At 42.6% G+C, this 13,467-nt stretch overlaps 1 protein-coding gene across 2 annotated transcripts; it reads left to right on the plus strand.

The window, feature by feature from the left end:
• The first annotated feature begins 528 nt into the window (after window positions 1–528).
• LACTB (lactamase beta) lies at window positions 529–13,025 on the plus strand. 2 transcript variants are annotated; one of them, XM_061999886.1, is made up of 6 exons: window positions 529–783; window positions 1,889–1,955; window positions 4,029–4,219; window positions 5,376–5,721; window positions 6,281–6,446; window positions 9,906–13,025. In XM_061999886.1, the coding sequence occupies exons 1-6, from the start codon at window positions 529–531 to the stop codon at window positions 10,468–10,470; spliced, it is 1,590 nt and encodes a 529-aa protein (XP_061855870.1). In that variant the 3' UTR covers window positions 10,471–13,025. The 2 variants fall into 2 exon arrangements, with proteins under 2 accessions (XP_061855870.1, XP_061855871.1); XM_061999887.1 differs by lacking the exon at window positions 529–783 and adding an exon at window positions 790–1,117.
• Window positions 13,026–13,467: the final 442 nt, after the last annotated feature.

The raw sequence follows: 13,467 nt of genomic DNA on the forward strand, positions 1-13,467 counted from the left end.
GTGCTGCTGTTGTCACTGCTCTGGGCTACAACCTGACTCTAAAATCCATCACCTGTAGTTCCTCGTTAATCTAGATCAAACATGCTTGCCCTGCAGTTAAAAGTTTTCACCTTGGCGTTAGCCTAGCTCGCCCTGCTGTACTTCTGCCTGGCATAAGCTTAGCAGCAGGCCTTTTCATTTCATCCTGCAGTCCCACTGCTGCGGAGTGCAGAGGCAACACTAGAACTCACTTCGCGGCTTAAGGTACCCTTCATCTGCTCGCTCTCCTTTTCTTACACACCCACCAGCGCAATGGAAGTGCTGGTGAAAGGCAGCTTACGCTGCCGGAGCGCCCTGGTGCCGCTCAGAGCAACCTTCCTCGGCAGCGCTCGGGCCGCCACGGGCAGCAGCAGCACACGCGGCCCTGCGGCCCCACCGGGCGCCGCGCCACAGCACCCCCGGCCTCGCTCGATGCGCTCGGACCTCGGCCGAGCGAGCGCTCGGGAGCGGCTGCAGCTGCCTGGCGAGTAGGGCGGAGCAGCCACCGTCATGTACGGCTTGGCGCGGGCCCTGCGGCGGGTCGCGGCCCCCGCGCGGCCCCCGGCGCCTCGGCGAGGGGGCAGCAGGGCGCGGCCCTGGGGCTGGGGGCTGGCGCTGGGGCTCGCGCTGGGGGTGAAGGTGCCGCCGCCGCCGGCGGGCTGCGAGATTGACGGCGCGCGGGAGGCGGAGGCGAATCCGCGGCCGCGCGCCGGGGGCTTCGGCGCGGCCATCGAGAGGAGCAGGGACCTGCTGCAGAGGATTAAGGTGCCGCGCGAGCGGGGCTGCGGGGCGGCCCGGGGTCGCTCCCGCTGTGGCGCGGCACGAGCCAGCCGTCACCTCCGTGAGGGGGCTGGGCTTGCATCTCGTCGCCGTGCACTTTGCGATCGCTGTGAGACCGACCTTTCGGTTGCGGAGGGAGATGTTTTGTAGGGGCCCCTCCAGGCGTGCGGTGCGGTGCGAAGCGAAGCCACCGCCGGCGTTCCCCAGAGGAGCTGCTCCCGCACGGCCCGGCCCGGCCCGGCCGGCTCGCAGCTCCTGCGGAGATACCTTGGGTTCGCGCTCTGCGATCACAGAGGAGTCGCTGAATGTCACGACAGCGGTCTGACGGAACATCTCAGTATTTATCTCCTTACTGCAGTGTCGGCGCTGGGGACGCTTAGGCCAGGCAGAGCTGGATGGGGGGAGCTGGCCGCGGGGCGGCACACTGCAGGGTATTTGAGAACAAGGCTGTAGGTAGGAGAGAGGCAAGGGGATTGTTTAATATTGTGGTCACATATTAACTCTGTGATGTTTTGTTTCTATTCAATTTTTCTTGCTTGGCATGATCACTGATTTCATGAAATTACTGTTAGATATATTTTTCTCCAGTTGCTGGATTAAAATATCTGCTTTACAAAAGCAGTTTATACCAGTTCTGCCCAGCTAGTTGGGACATCCCATTTTTCTGTTGTACCTAGCAACAGGTCAAGGGGTAATGAGATGAAGCTGGAACATAAGAGGTTTCTTTAAATGTAAGAAAAAACTATTTCACTGTGAGGGTGAGGGAGCCCTGGCACAGGCTGCCCAGGGAGGGTGTGGAGTCCTCTGGAGGTTTTCAAAACCCACCTGGACACGTTCCTGTGTGACCTGATCTAGGTTGACCTGCTTCTGCAAGGAGGTTGGACTAGATGATCTCTAAAGGTCCCTTCCAAGCCCTACCATTCTCTGATTCTGTGAACTAGTGTTTAACCAAATTTCAACTGTAGTGTGACAACAAAATGCACATGTATTTGTAAGATGGCTTTTGCATTTTTAGGGTTTGGAAGAAGGTGTGTTTTAACTGTGAAGATCCTTCCTAATGTCTTTTGTCTTTTTTTATTTTTTTTGAAAGGATGAAGCAGGAATCCCAGGTATACTAGTTGGAGTTTCTGTAGATGGAAAGGAGGTCTGGTCAGAAGGTTAGTATATGGCTGCAGTAGTTGCGGATGCTGTTGGGAAGCAATGAATGTTTTAAAACTTAATGGTTCAGGCATACAGATCAGACTGGGATTTCATCCACGTGATGCCCCGTCTCCAGACAATGGCCAGAAAGAGATGCCTAGGAAATATTAAGTGATACTTTCCTTGATACACTTCAAAAATTTCCAGGAATTGATAATTTAGTAACTTCCTGCATGTGCTAGTACATCTCAGTAGTTATGTTTAACCTTTCTTCCGTTAATTTTTCAGATTGCCCTGTGAATATACTTAAACACTAGGCACATAGCTGTACAGTGGTCTGGTAGAATTGTGTATAGGAGGCAAAGAACTGTTCTCCCCACAGGATCTTAATATGCAAAGTAATAATGGCTCACATTTGATGATCAGTCTCCCATTTGTGGGCCAAGGTGCAGATTTTTACTGAGAAGGTACTGATATTTAACAGTGTCACCCTTCCAGAAATCACAAGTGATTTTTCTGGTTATACAATTTAGTTTTAAATAGATCCTGGTAGTACTGCTTAAAAAACCCACCAATTTTCATGATGTGTTTTGGATCTTTTTGACAACTTAAATGGCAGTAATAAATAAATGGCAACATATTTCATCAGTGTGCTATAGAATTTGAAAAAACTTCTGTAGGAGTAAGGTTGTTAAAAACATTTTCTGCCAGTCTTTTGTTGCATTAACTTTTACATATGCAGAAAGTTGATCATAGATTGTTATTTCTCTTTCATTAGGGCAGAAACGAGTTGGAGAGCCTCTGGTGCCTTTTGTAATATCACCTAATAGGAAAGCTATGCTAGAAACTTAACCACACACTTTCTCAAGTCAGATAGCTTTTTCTAGTCTCAGATTATCTAGCAATGAAAGCAGAAGTTTTTGTAAGACTTCTGCAGCCTGCCTTCCTTGATGTGCAGGAAAGTGCCTGAGGGAACTAGTGCCAGGGTTGTGGTTTATCACCAGACTGCCAGATCCAGTAGCAAGACAACTACATGTGAGAGCATAAGCCACACCAGAGCTTTCTGTGGCCTGCTGTGTATGGTTATAGAGAATAACACTACCCTGATGCCCTCAGTAAGGCAGCTGGGAGGTGGGTAACATTGCTATACCAGACTTCTAGCTCATTTTATTGCACTCCTCCCTTCTTCATGGGGGAGCAAAAATAGAAACAGGTGTAAGCTGCATGTAGTCTGTGAACAGAGCCCTAAGCCTGCTGAACTGATTAGAAAAGTAATGTCATTGAGAGTTCCAGCATCTGCATTCACAACCATCTTGCAAGTGCTGGAGTAGCAACTTGACATAAAAGAAAGGGTCTTGGGCAACCGACATGTCATCTGGTTTGTTTCTTGTCTTTTGCCAAGGGTTTTTTTCCTTGAATAGTTCATTATTAGACTGTTGTTTTATAGTCAGGCATGTATTGCTTGCAGACCTTGCTTGTACTGAAAACAGCAAATATGCCATTACTGAAGTTTATTACTTTTTATGCTGTGGCATCACTTACACGGTATCCTCAAGTCTCTCTCAACTGAAAGCTAGTATGGGAGCTTGATCAGGCCTTAGAAATTCCAGTTTTTGCTACCAGACTTGTGAGTTCGTTGCATAGGAAAAAACTGGTTTGGAGACTCTTAAGCTGTCTTTTAATTGAAGTCATGCTGAGTGATGTTGAAACACAGTGTAGAACACTAATGTTCTGTGGAGCTTTACAGTTTAGGTAATTGCTCTGAGTTTGTGCATGATTTCATTGCTCAGTTTTTGTATTGACAAAATAAGACCCTTCACAGTTTCAACCATTAGTTCAGAAAATGAAAGAAATATTTACGACTGTTGGTTAGTTATTTTATAGTCTAGATTTTGATTTCTTTGGTTTTTATACAGTGAGTATTTGAACTCAGAAGTGCAAATTTTGGCTTAATCTTCAATCTCATAATGTTCCAGTTCAGCTAGAAGAAAAACATTTGAAGCAGCCAGTAAGCCTAATGCATTGCAAATCATTCATTGAGCATGTCTCTGTGCAAAAATATGTACCACAGTGTTTTTATTTTCTTAAAGGTTTGGGTTATGCTGATGTGGAGAATCGTGTAGTATGTAAGCCAGAGACGATCATGCGAATTGCTAGTATTAGCAAGTGTCTTACAATGATGGCTGTTGCTAAATTGTGGGAAGAGGGGAAACTGGATTTAGATGCTCCAGTGCAGCAATATGTCCCTGAATTTCCAGAAAAACTCTACGAGGGTGAAAAGGTATGTAATCATTCTTTGGTAACACTTTTGGGGATTTTTGTTCCTGTCATTACACAGTTACATGTGTACAAGTGTCCACGTCTGGACCCATTTCTGTAAAACACCAGAAATGATTTAGACAAGTACTGATAGTTACTGCTGGAAAAAGTAATGCTAGAAAATTTAAATCATCATTTTTATCTGTGCTGCCATTCAGTGAGAATTTGAGAGCTGGGCAGAGAGGAACCTCGTGATGTTCAACAAGGACAAGTGTAGCCCATGCACCAGTACAGGCTGGGACTGACCTCCTGGAGCAGGTCTGCAGAGAGAGAGACCTGGGAGTCCTGGTTAATAATAAACTAACCATGAGCCAGCAATGTGCCCTCATGGCCAAGAAGGCCAATGGCATCCTAGGATGCATCAAGAAGACTGTGGCCAGCAGGTGGAGGGAGGTTCTCTTCCCCCTCTACTCTGCCCTGGTGAGGCCTCATCTGGAGTACTGTGTCCAGTTCTGGGCTCCCCAGATCAAGAGAACTTCTGGAGAGAGTCCAGCACAGGGCCACCAAGATGATCAGGGGACTGGAGCATCTTCCTTATGAGGAAAGGTTGTGGGAACTGGGGCAATTTAACCTAGAGATGAGAAGACTGAGGGGCGAATCTCATATATTTGTAAGTATATAAATGGTGGGTGTCAGGAAATTGGGGCATCCCTTTTTTTCTATTGTATCTAGCAACAGGACAAGGGGTAATGGGCTGAAGCTGGAACACGAAAAGTTCCTTTTAAACATAAGGAAAAACTATTTCACTGTGAGGATGACGGAGCCCTGGCACAGGATGCCCAGGGAGGGTGTGGAGTCTCCTTCTCTGGAGGTCTTCAAAACCTGCCTGGACACATTCCTGTGTGACCAGATCTAGGTGGACCTGCGTCTGCAGGGGAGTTGGACTAGATGATCTCTAAAGGTCCCTTCCAACTCCTACCATTCTGTGATTCTGTGATCTCTCATGTGTAGTGTGCACATTGCATATGTAAATATTTTAAGTGAGTGTAATACATGATACTTAAAAGATCTTGTAACTTTGTTCCTTGTCACATTGAATTTTACTTTTCTGGAGATTTGGTGTGCATCATGTCTTTAATGAAGAGAGCTCACCTGTAAATATTGTTCTTTCATCCTAGGTGGCTATTACTACAAGATTGTTAGTTTCACACTTGAGTGGGATTCGTCACTATGAAAAAGATTCTACAAAAGTAAAGGAAGAAAAGGAAAAGGCAAACAGAGCATTTCAGCTAACAAAACCCTGTAAGGATAAAGAACAAAAAGAAAAAGATGGCAAAGGGATTGAGAAGACTGATTCTGTCAAACCAAGGAAAGAACACGAAGGTGAGGTGAAAAGCCGAAATTCAAAACCTGGCAGGAGAGACAAGGAATTTGAGCAAGAAGAGTATTATTTGAAGGAAAAATTTGAAAGTGTGATTGAATCACTGAAGATATTTAAAAATGATCCTCTATTCTTTAAACCAGGTGAGTTTCTAGTCATTTAGACCAAAATGTGCTCTTATAGTGAAATTTGTGTTTCAAATTGTTTCAAATTATTTCACATGCAGTGAGGATAGCAGAGTCTTCCATCCCTAGGGTATAGACACACAAACAAGACACAGTAAATGGGCATCTTTTAAGAAGAAATGTTATGGTTTACTTCAGCTTTCCAAATCCAGGCATCCTTCTTAGAACCATATGGTAAATCTGGTGGAAAGGATGTTGCATGTCAGTCTCCATATCTTGGCGTGAAACCTGGTTGTATATGCAGATGCCTGGAAATGTTTTAGTACTCTTCTTGGAACTACCTGCACTTAACAGGCACCTGTGTGTGCTACAGTACTGAAATTCCTAGGGTCTGGTATCGTAACCTTATAATTCACTTCATATTAAAATGAGGGGGAGGGGAGAGTTTTAATGAATTATTCATTGCTATATATAATTCTATTTGCACATGTGATTACTTAAACTTTGTCCATCAGATTCCACTTAGGCATAATGCAGCTAACTTTTTTTTTCCCCTTTCTTGTTGGATTTCTTCAAGGTAGTCAGTTCTTGTATTCAACATATGGCTTTACTCTCTTAAGCGCTGTTGTGGAGAGAGTTTCAGGACAAAAATTTACAGATTATATGCTAAAAATGTTTCGTGATTTGGATATGCTATCAACTGTACTAGATGACAACGAAGCAATGATATATAACAGAGCAAGGTAAACAAGGATTAAACTTTTTTTTTCCTACAATAGTTGTTACTCTTTCTTAATGCAACTGAATTTACAATGTGTGACATCTCAATATTTTTCCCAGACTTTTAAATGAAGTGGTTTAAGATTATTCCAAAATTAATCATATGGTATTGGTTCTGTAAATAGCACATAAAATTACAGAATAGGAAACAAGTATTTCCCATTATAAGAGAATATATGAGGGCATAACTGGCTGGCTAGATGGGAGGACAGCAGCAGATATAATTCTACGTTGACTTCAGCAAGGCTTTTGACACTGTCTCCCATAACATCCTCATCAGAAAGCTCAGGCAGTGTGGCTTGGATGAGTGGACAGTGAGGTGGATGAAAGCTGGCTGAATGACAGAGCCCAGAGGGTGGTGATCAATGGCACAGAATCGAGTTGGAGGCCTGTGGCCAGTGGAGTTCCACAGGGATCAGTTCTGGGGCCAGTCTTGTTCAGCATCTTCATCAACAACCTGGATGAGGGGACAGAGTGTACCCTCAGCAAGTTGGCTGATGGCACCAAACTGGGAGGACTGGCTGATTCCCCAGAAGGCTGTGCTGCCATTCAGCGGGAGCTCGACCAGCTGGAGAGTTGGGCAGAGAGGAACCTCATGAGGTTCAACAAGGACAAGGGCAGAGTCCTGCATCTGGGAAGAAACAACCCCATGCACCAGTACAGACTGGGGGTCGAACTGCTGAAGAGCAGCTCTGAGGGAAAGAGACCTGGGAGTCCTGGTTGGTAATAAACTAACCATGAGCCAGCAATGTGCCCTCGTGGCCAAGAAGGCCAATGGCATCCTGGGATGCATCAAGAAGAATGTGGCCAGCAGGTTGAGGGAGGCTCTCCTCCCTTTCTGCTCTGCCCTGATGAGGCCTCATCTGGAGTCCTGTGTCTAGTTTTGGGCTCCTCAGCTCAAGATGAACAAGGAACTTCTGGAGAGAGTCCAGCACAGGGCCACCAAGATGATCAGGGGACTGGAGTATCTTCCTTATGATGAAAGGCTGTGGAATCTGGGGCTGGTCAGCTTGGAGAAGACTAAGGGGAGGATCTCAATAATACTTACAAGTATTTAAAAAGTGTATGTTAAGAACATGGGGCAACACTTTTTTCTTTAGTGTCCCATGATAGGACAGGGGGTAATGAACAAAAGCTGGAACACAAAAAATTCCACTTAAGGAAAAACTATTTTACTGTAAGGATGAGGGAGCCCTGGCACAGGCTGCCCAGGGAAGGTGTGGAGTCTCCTTCTCTGGAGGTTTTCAAAACCCATCTAGACACATTCCTGTGCAACCTGATCTAGGTGGACCTGCTTTAGCAGGGGCTTGGACTAGGTGATCTTTAGAGGTCCCTTCCAACCCCTACCATTCTGTGATTTTGTGATTGTTATGGAAAAAAAGTCTCATGAAAATGAGACTGAAAGTTTTCAAAAGCTGGGCTTCTAAAGTACTCCCAAAGAATGAAAATGGTGATGAACATGCTGAATCCAAGGCTTATAGTACTTGTATAGTGTGTATTTCAAGTGTGTGTGTATACATGGATACACAGAGAGTAGTTTGTACTTTTTTAGGGATAGGTCTACTTTTGTATTCTGAAATGCTTTGTACTGATATTTATTTTGTTTGCAAATTTTCGGAGGCTCTTCTGGCTGTAGATCTGGATGCTAGTGAAGCTCTCATAAACTGACAGAATCTTAAGGGTTGGAAGGGACCTCGAAAGATCATCTAGTCCAACCCCCCTCCCAGAGCAGGACCACCTAGAGTAGGTCACACAGGAATTTGTCCAGGTGGGTTTTGAATGTCCCCAGAGAAGGAGACTCATCAACCCATCTCGGCAGCCTGTTCCAGTGCTCCGTCACCCTCACAGTAAAGAAGTTTTTCCTTATGTTTCTTTGGAACCTTTTCTGTTCCAGCTTGTACCCATTGCCTCGTGTCCTGTCATTGGACATCACTGACAAGAGCCTGGCTCCATCCTCCTGACACCCACCCTTTATGTATTTGTAAACAGTAATGAGGTCACCCCTCGGTCTCCTCCAAGCTAAAGAGCCCCAGCTCCCTCAGTCTTTCACCACAAAGGAGATGCTCCACTGTTGGTTTAAATATATGTTTGTATATTAATCCTTCTATAAACTGAAATATAGTAGGGAGGAAAGATTTGGGACAGACACTGTTTTGGAGGTCTTTATATAGACTACTTGTTAAGCAAAACTGAGATGCTAATGTGATAGCTTTGCTTCCAGAAATAGCTAGCTGGGTGCCTCAAACTAGAACATATTGGCATGCTGTGGTTTGTCTAATGGTTTATTTATACTGTATCTCACTGACATGAAAATGTTTAAAAATTCATGTTCTTCTAGATGTTTTGGAGGTAAGTCAAGCATTTCAGTGTTGTCCTGACAGGTTTTGTTGTGGTCAGAAAACTGATGATTGAGACACAGAGATAACCAAATCACTGGCAGAGTTGATGGTAGTCTTGGACCATCTCTTCCTTTGCTTCAGTCTCTGATTTTGGCTTTCAGAACTTCCCTACAAGTTTTCTGCTAACTGCAGACCAGCTAGGGAATGTCTGCCTGTCCTGTTGGACAGGGGGCTTGTCCTGCCCCATGCCTCACAGCCCCCCCCCCAATTCTTTCTTTTTCTTTATGGTTCCTTTTCACAGCTCTTTCAAGTTGTACATGAACCTCTTGTGGTCTAAAGGCCAAAAGCTGAAATTCATCAGATTAAATAGTTATTCAACATTCCTTTTGTATGTTGTACAAAATGAATCCAGGCATGATTGGACTGGTTTGGGTTTGGGATTTTTTTCAAAATTATAATTCAGTCTGTGCTCTGGTTGTGTTGTTCCTGATAGTTCACTCTGTAATTCTCGTTGGTAGTTAATGATGGGTGTTGCAAGACTCTTTTGTGCTTCTCACTTTTCTTAGTAGTTCCAGAATATTTGGTTGTTGTAATATGTGACAACTGTCATGGGTCATGGGGGGAAATCACCCATAAATGGAAACTACTGTCTCAGAGCAGCCACCTAAGACTTCCGTGAAATTTCAGCGCAGTGTCTGATAATTGTGGGGTAGTTGTAGGATTCCTCTTTCTTAAAAGAGGAAAAATCCTGTGCTGCCAGATCTATAGATTTCTGTCACATCTCTTATTTGTATGTTGCCTTTACTCTTTGTATATTCTAGTAGTAAGTAGAAGGATGAGTACTTTTATTGAAACTATAATTTAGCTTCTAACCTGAGAAGTGACCTTAATTTTTGTTTTCCTGTCTCAATTTCCTGTTGATTTTTCTGCAACAAATAGTTTAAGTAAAATACAGTCTAAAAAAGTGTGAAGTTTTATGAGAACAACCTGATATAGGCTCAGTTTGTCCTTTCAAGGTAGGGCAGCTTAGAATAATCGTGCCTAGTATCTGAAAATGACACGTTGCATCTCCTTGAATTCTAGGTGTTATGTTTACAACAAAAAGGGACGACTGGTAAATGCACCATATGTGGACAATTCTTACAAGTGGGCTGGTGGTGGCTTCCTGTCGTCAGTAGGTGACCTTCTGAAGTTTGGAAATGCCTTGTTGTACAGTTACCAAGCCGGACAATTTAAAAACACTAATGGCAAACTTCTTCCTGGGTACCTCAAACCAGACACAGTTGCAATGATGTGGACCCCAGTGCCAAAAACAGAAGTATCATGGGACAGGGATGGTAAATACGCAATGGGTTGGGCTGTAGTAGAGAAAAAACAACAATATGGTTGTTGCAGGCAGCAGAGACACTATGCATCTCATACAGGTGGTGCAGTGGGGGCAAGTAGCGTCCTCTTAATTCTTCCTGAAGAGCTGAACTCTGAAGCTACAGATTCGGGGCTCATTGCACCACCTAGAGGAGTAATTGTTAGCATTATCTGTAATATGCAATCAGTTTCACTCAACAGCACTGCCTTAAAGATTGCAAGGGAGTTTGATAAAGAAAAATGGGCACAATATATAGAAACAAAAGAGATAACACACAACTGAACTCACTGTAGTGAAACATGAAAATGAATGGAGAAGGGTGTAATAAGACTCCACAGTCACTAACAATATGTGAAGAAATAGCGTAACTTCTACTAGTGGTGCTAAACTTACATGTAACTGGAACTCATCTCTCAGGGAAGTTCCTGACTTACAGAAAAGGAGAATGTAATGGTCAAATTTGACTTCCTGTAGTACTTGTCTTACCATTATACTAGTAAGTTTTTTTCTCATCCAGTCAAGCACTTGACCATGATTTAAAAAACTAGCACTGGTTTCTTGCACTGAGAAGTACAACAAATTATCTACCTTAAACCTTTGAAAGATTTCACGTCCTCTTTTGAGCACACAAGGACATAATTCATTATCCTCACAGTTCCAGTCTGCCAAAACTGTTCAGTATTACTTTTTAAAGAAAAAGGGGCTTACTGTTGATTTTTATATTTTCATATAGTGCTTTTCATATTTGCTTAAAAAGAAGAAAAAAAACCTAACCAAAACAAAACCCAAATCTTGAAGCTACCTCCAGAATGCAGATTTATAGTAGAAGTAAACTTTTGTCAGAGCTGTGGATTTAAGAATTAGGAAAGCATGAAGATAATGTCAGTAAAAATCTTTTTTTGCTATTTAGATGTCCTCTCTCTCCCATTTTTATTGGACACAGAGAATGTGTGAATCTAGTTTACTGAGAAATAAGAGAATTCTTTCAACAGTTGAATATCCCTAAATGGGACAACATACCAAGCTGTCAAACTGGCTCGCTGGTTTGAGTAATACATGTGCTAACTTTGGTATCCAGAAATGGCACTGTATTCTGTAATGTAGATATTCCTTTAGATACAGGAATTAGGAACTCAACTCATAATGTTTAAAGCCCATTCTTGAAGCCAGTAGTAGAAGTCTCACAGATTTGGATAGGTTTTTTTTGAAAACCATCTTTTTTTCCTTTTGGACATCTGCTTCAAGGAGTTACTTTTGCAAAAGGTTGAACAAGAAATTGTGATAGAGTTCCAAAGAGGCATTTTATAATCTTCAGCAATAACGTCTGAATATGTTAATTTTATATATATATTCCATAATGGCATGGAAGATCTCCACGATTGACCCCCACTCCCCTTCTCCTGCAGTTACATCAGACAGCATTTCCAGGCTGAGACAAAACGTTCAGGAAACGTTTGAATACCTAACATCCCTGCACTGCTTAGCAGCTCTGCTTCTCTGAATTTAAGGAGCAAGGTGTCTGAGATAACAGCTAGCAGAAGATAGCCTTAACTGCCCTGTGATGAAACAATAGGCTGCCATCTTTGTTCCTGGTATATCTATGCTAGTGTGACCAGCAAACTAAGAAATCTAGTATTTTGAGCTGTCAGTGTTTTGCTAACACTTATTTGAAGCTAGTAGGAAGCTAGTAGGACTGGTTAGTACTCCTTAGTTATAACTCTTCTTGTGCCTTAAAACTGGGAGCTTACACCTTAAGTATTTGCATGTAATTTCTGTCCCACTCACCAAAACTTCACTTTTTAAATTTGTTAATAATGGGTTCTGTTTTATCTCAAGAATATCAAATCAGTAGAAACAACAGAGTCAGCCTTTCTGAACAAACATACTTTTGGTCAGGCAATAAATTACCTACCCTTCCACTGAAGCCTTTGCTATTGACAGTTCCAATATGGACGTACTGGAGGTGAGCATCTTCTACAGCAGCAACATTTTTTTTTCCAGTCTTGAGCACCTACTATCTGGGTAAACATGCACCAGCAGAAGTCATTGCCCATTTGCCAGGGAACAAAAGTAGTTCTGTGTTGTTTTCATGTTGAAGAATACATGAATAGCAATAGACCAAGTACAATGTCCTCCTTGCTAGGAGAGCACAGGGAAACTGACAAAGCCTTCACTTAGGAGAAGTGCTATTAGTAACAAGTAAAAACATCAGTGTTACCAACATTATTCTCACAGCACTGTACTGTACAGCTACTAGGAAGAGAATTTAACTCTATCCCAGCTTAAGTCAAGACAGTTCTTTATCTCCTGTAACTTAAGTCTTAAAACACGTGACTTGTGCAGTACTGGAGATGCAATGATCATAGAATCCTAGAATCATAGAATGGTGTCTAAACTTCAGGTAGCTGGAGAAAATGCACCACTTTCTCTGATTTGGTATTTACTTAATCTTGAGTTCTTTTAGGGTGAAGGCAGAGATATGGGAGACTAGGAATCAATCTGGCCTTAGCACATCTATCTATTCAGGTCACAGGTGAATTAATATTGCTATGTTGATCTTTGTTCCGAAACCAGTTATTTGAGACTGGCATTAAGTGTGGGAAACTTTCATGACAAACTTTCTCTTTAATTAATCTTTATTGTGAAAACACTGTATGGCACTGACACAAAAGTTTTTTTAAAAGGCACGTATACTAAGGCATCTATTTCTGTATCAAACACCTACTTTTGGTCTCTGAATTATAAGTGTTCATTGTTTGCATAACTGAAATAAATCTTATATTGGAAATGCACTGAATTCTAATATCAGGGTTTGTTGGGTTTGTGTTTGCTTTGGGGGTTTTTTTCAGTAGAAAGTTTTAAAACCTATGAAAAGAATACAAATTAAGTAGCAACGTGTAACATTAATTAGCTCACAAAGACACCTGACACTTAGAAAGGTGTGTTGATACCTAACTTATTATTTAGTAAAATAAGATACGTGTAAGACTTTGTTTGCATGGGACTTTTGTGGTTTGAAAAGGCAACACACTTCTTAACAGCCATTTTGAAAGGCATGGCTTCTAAAAACTAAACACAATGTGTTACCTTATTACAAAAAGGCAATTATTTAATGTCAGTAGTTAATGCTGAAAATATGCATGTTTTTGCTCAAGTTTTTTTAATGACTGGATACCATTCACAGGTGTTAGTGTAGTTTCCTGACTTACTGTTGCTTGTATACTATATACCTTCTCTATACTTCATGCTTTTAGTTGCAAAAGATGGTTTTGTTCCCCC

Source organism: Colius striatus, chromosome 7, assembly GCF_028858725.1.
Source record: "Colius striatus isolate bColStr4 chromosome 7, bColStr4.1.hap1, whole genome shotgun sequence".
Lineage (NCBI taxonomy): Eukaryota > Metazoa > Chordata > Aves > Coliiformes > Coliidae > Colius > Colius striatus.

Bases quoted from the DNA above. Each gene is read 5' to 3' on its own strand.
- LACTB (XM_061999886.1), top strand. From the start codon at position 529: ATGTACGGCTTGGCGCGGGCCCTGCGGCGGGTCGCGGCCCCCGCGCGG. The intron at 784-1,888 runs GTGCCGCGCGAG...TTTTTTTGAAAG, and splicing joins ACCTGCTGCAGAGGATTAAG to GATGAAGCAGGAATCCCAGG. The intron at 1,956-4,028 runs GTTAGTATATGG...ATTTTCTTAAAG, and splicing joins AAAGGAGGTCTGGTCAGAAG to GTTTGGGTTATGCTGATGTG.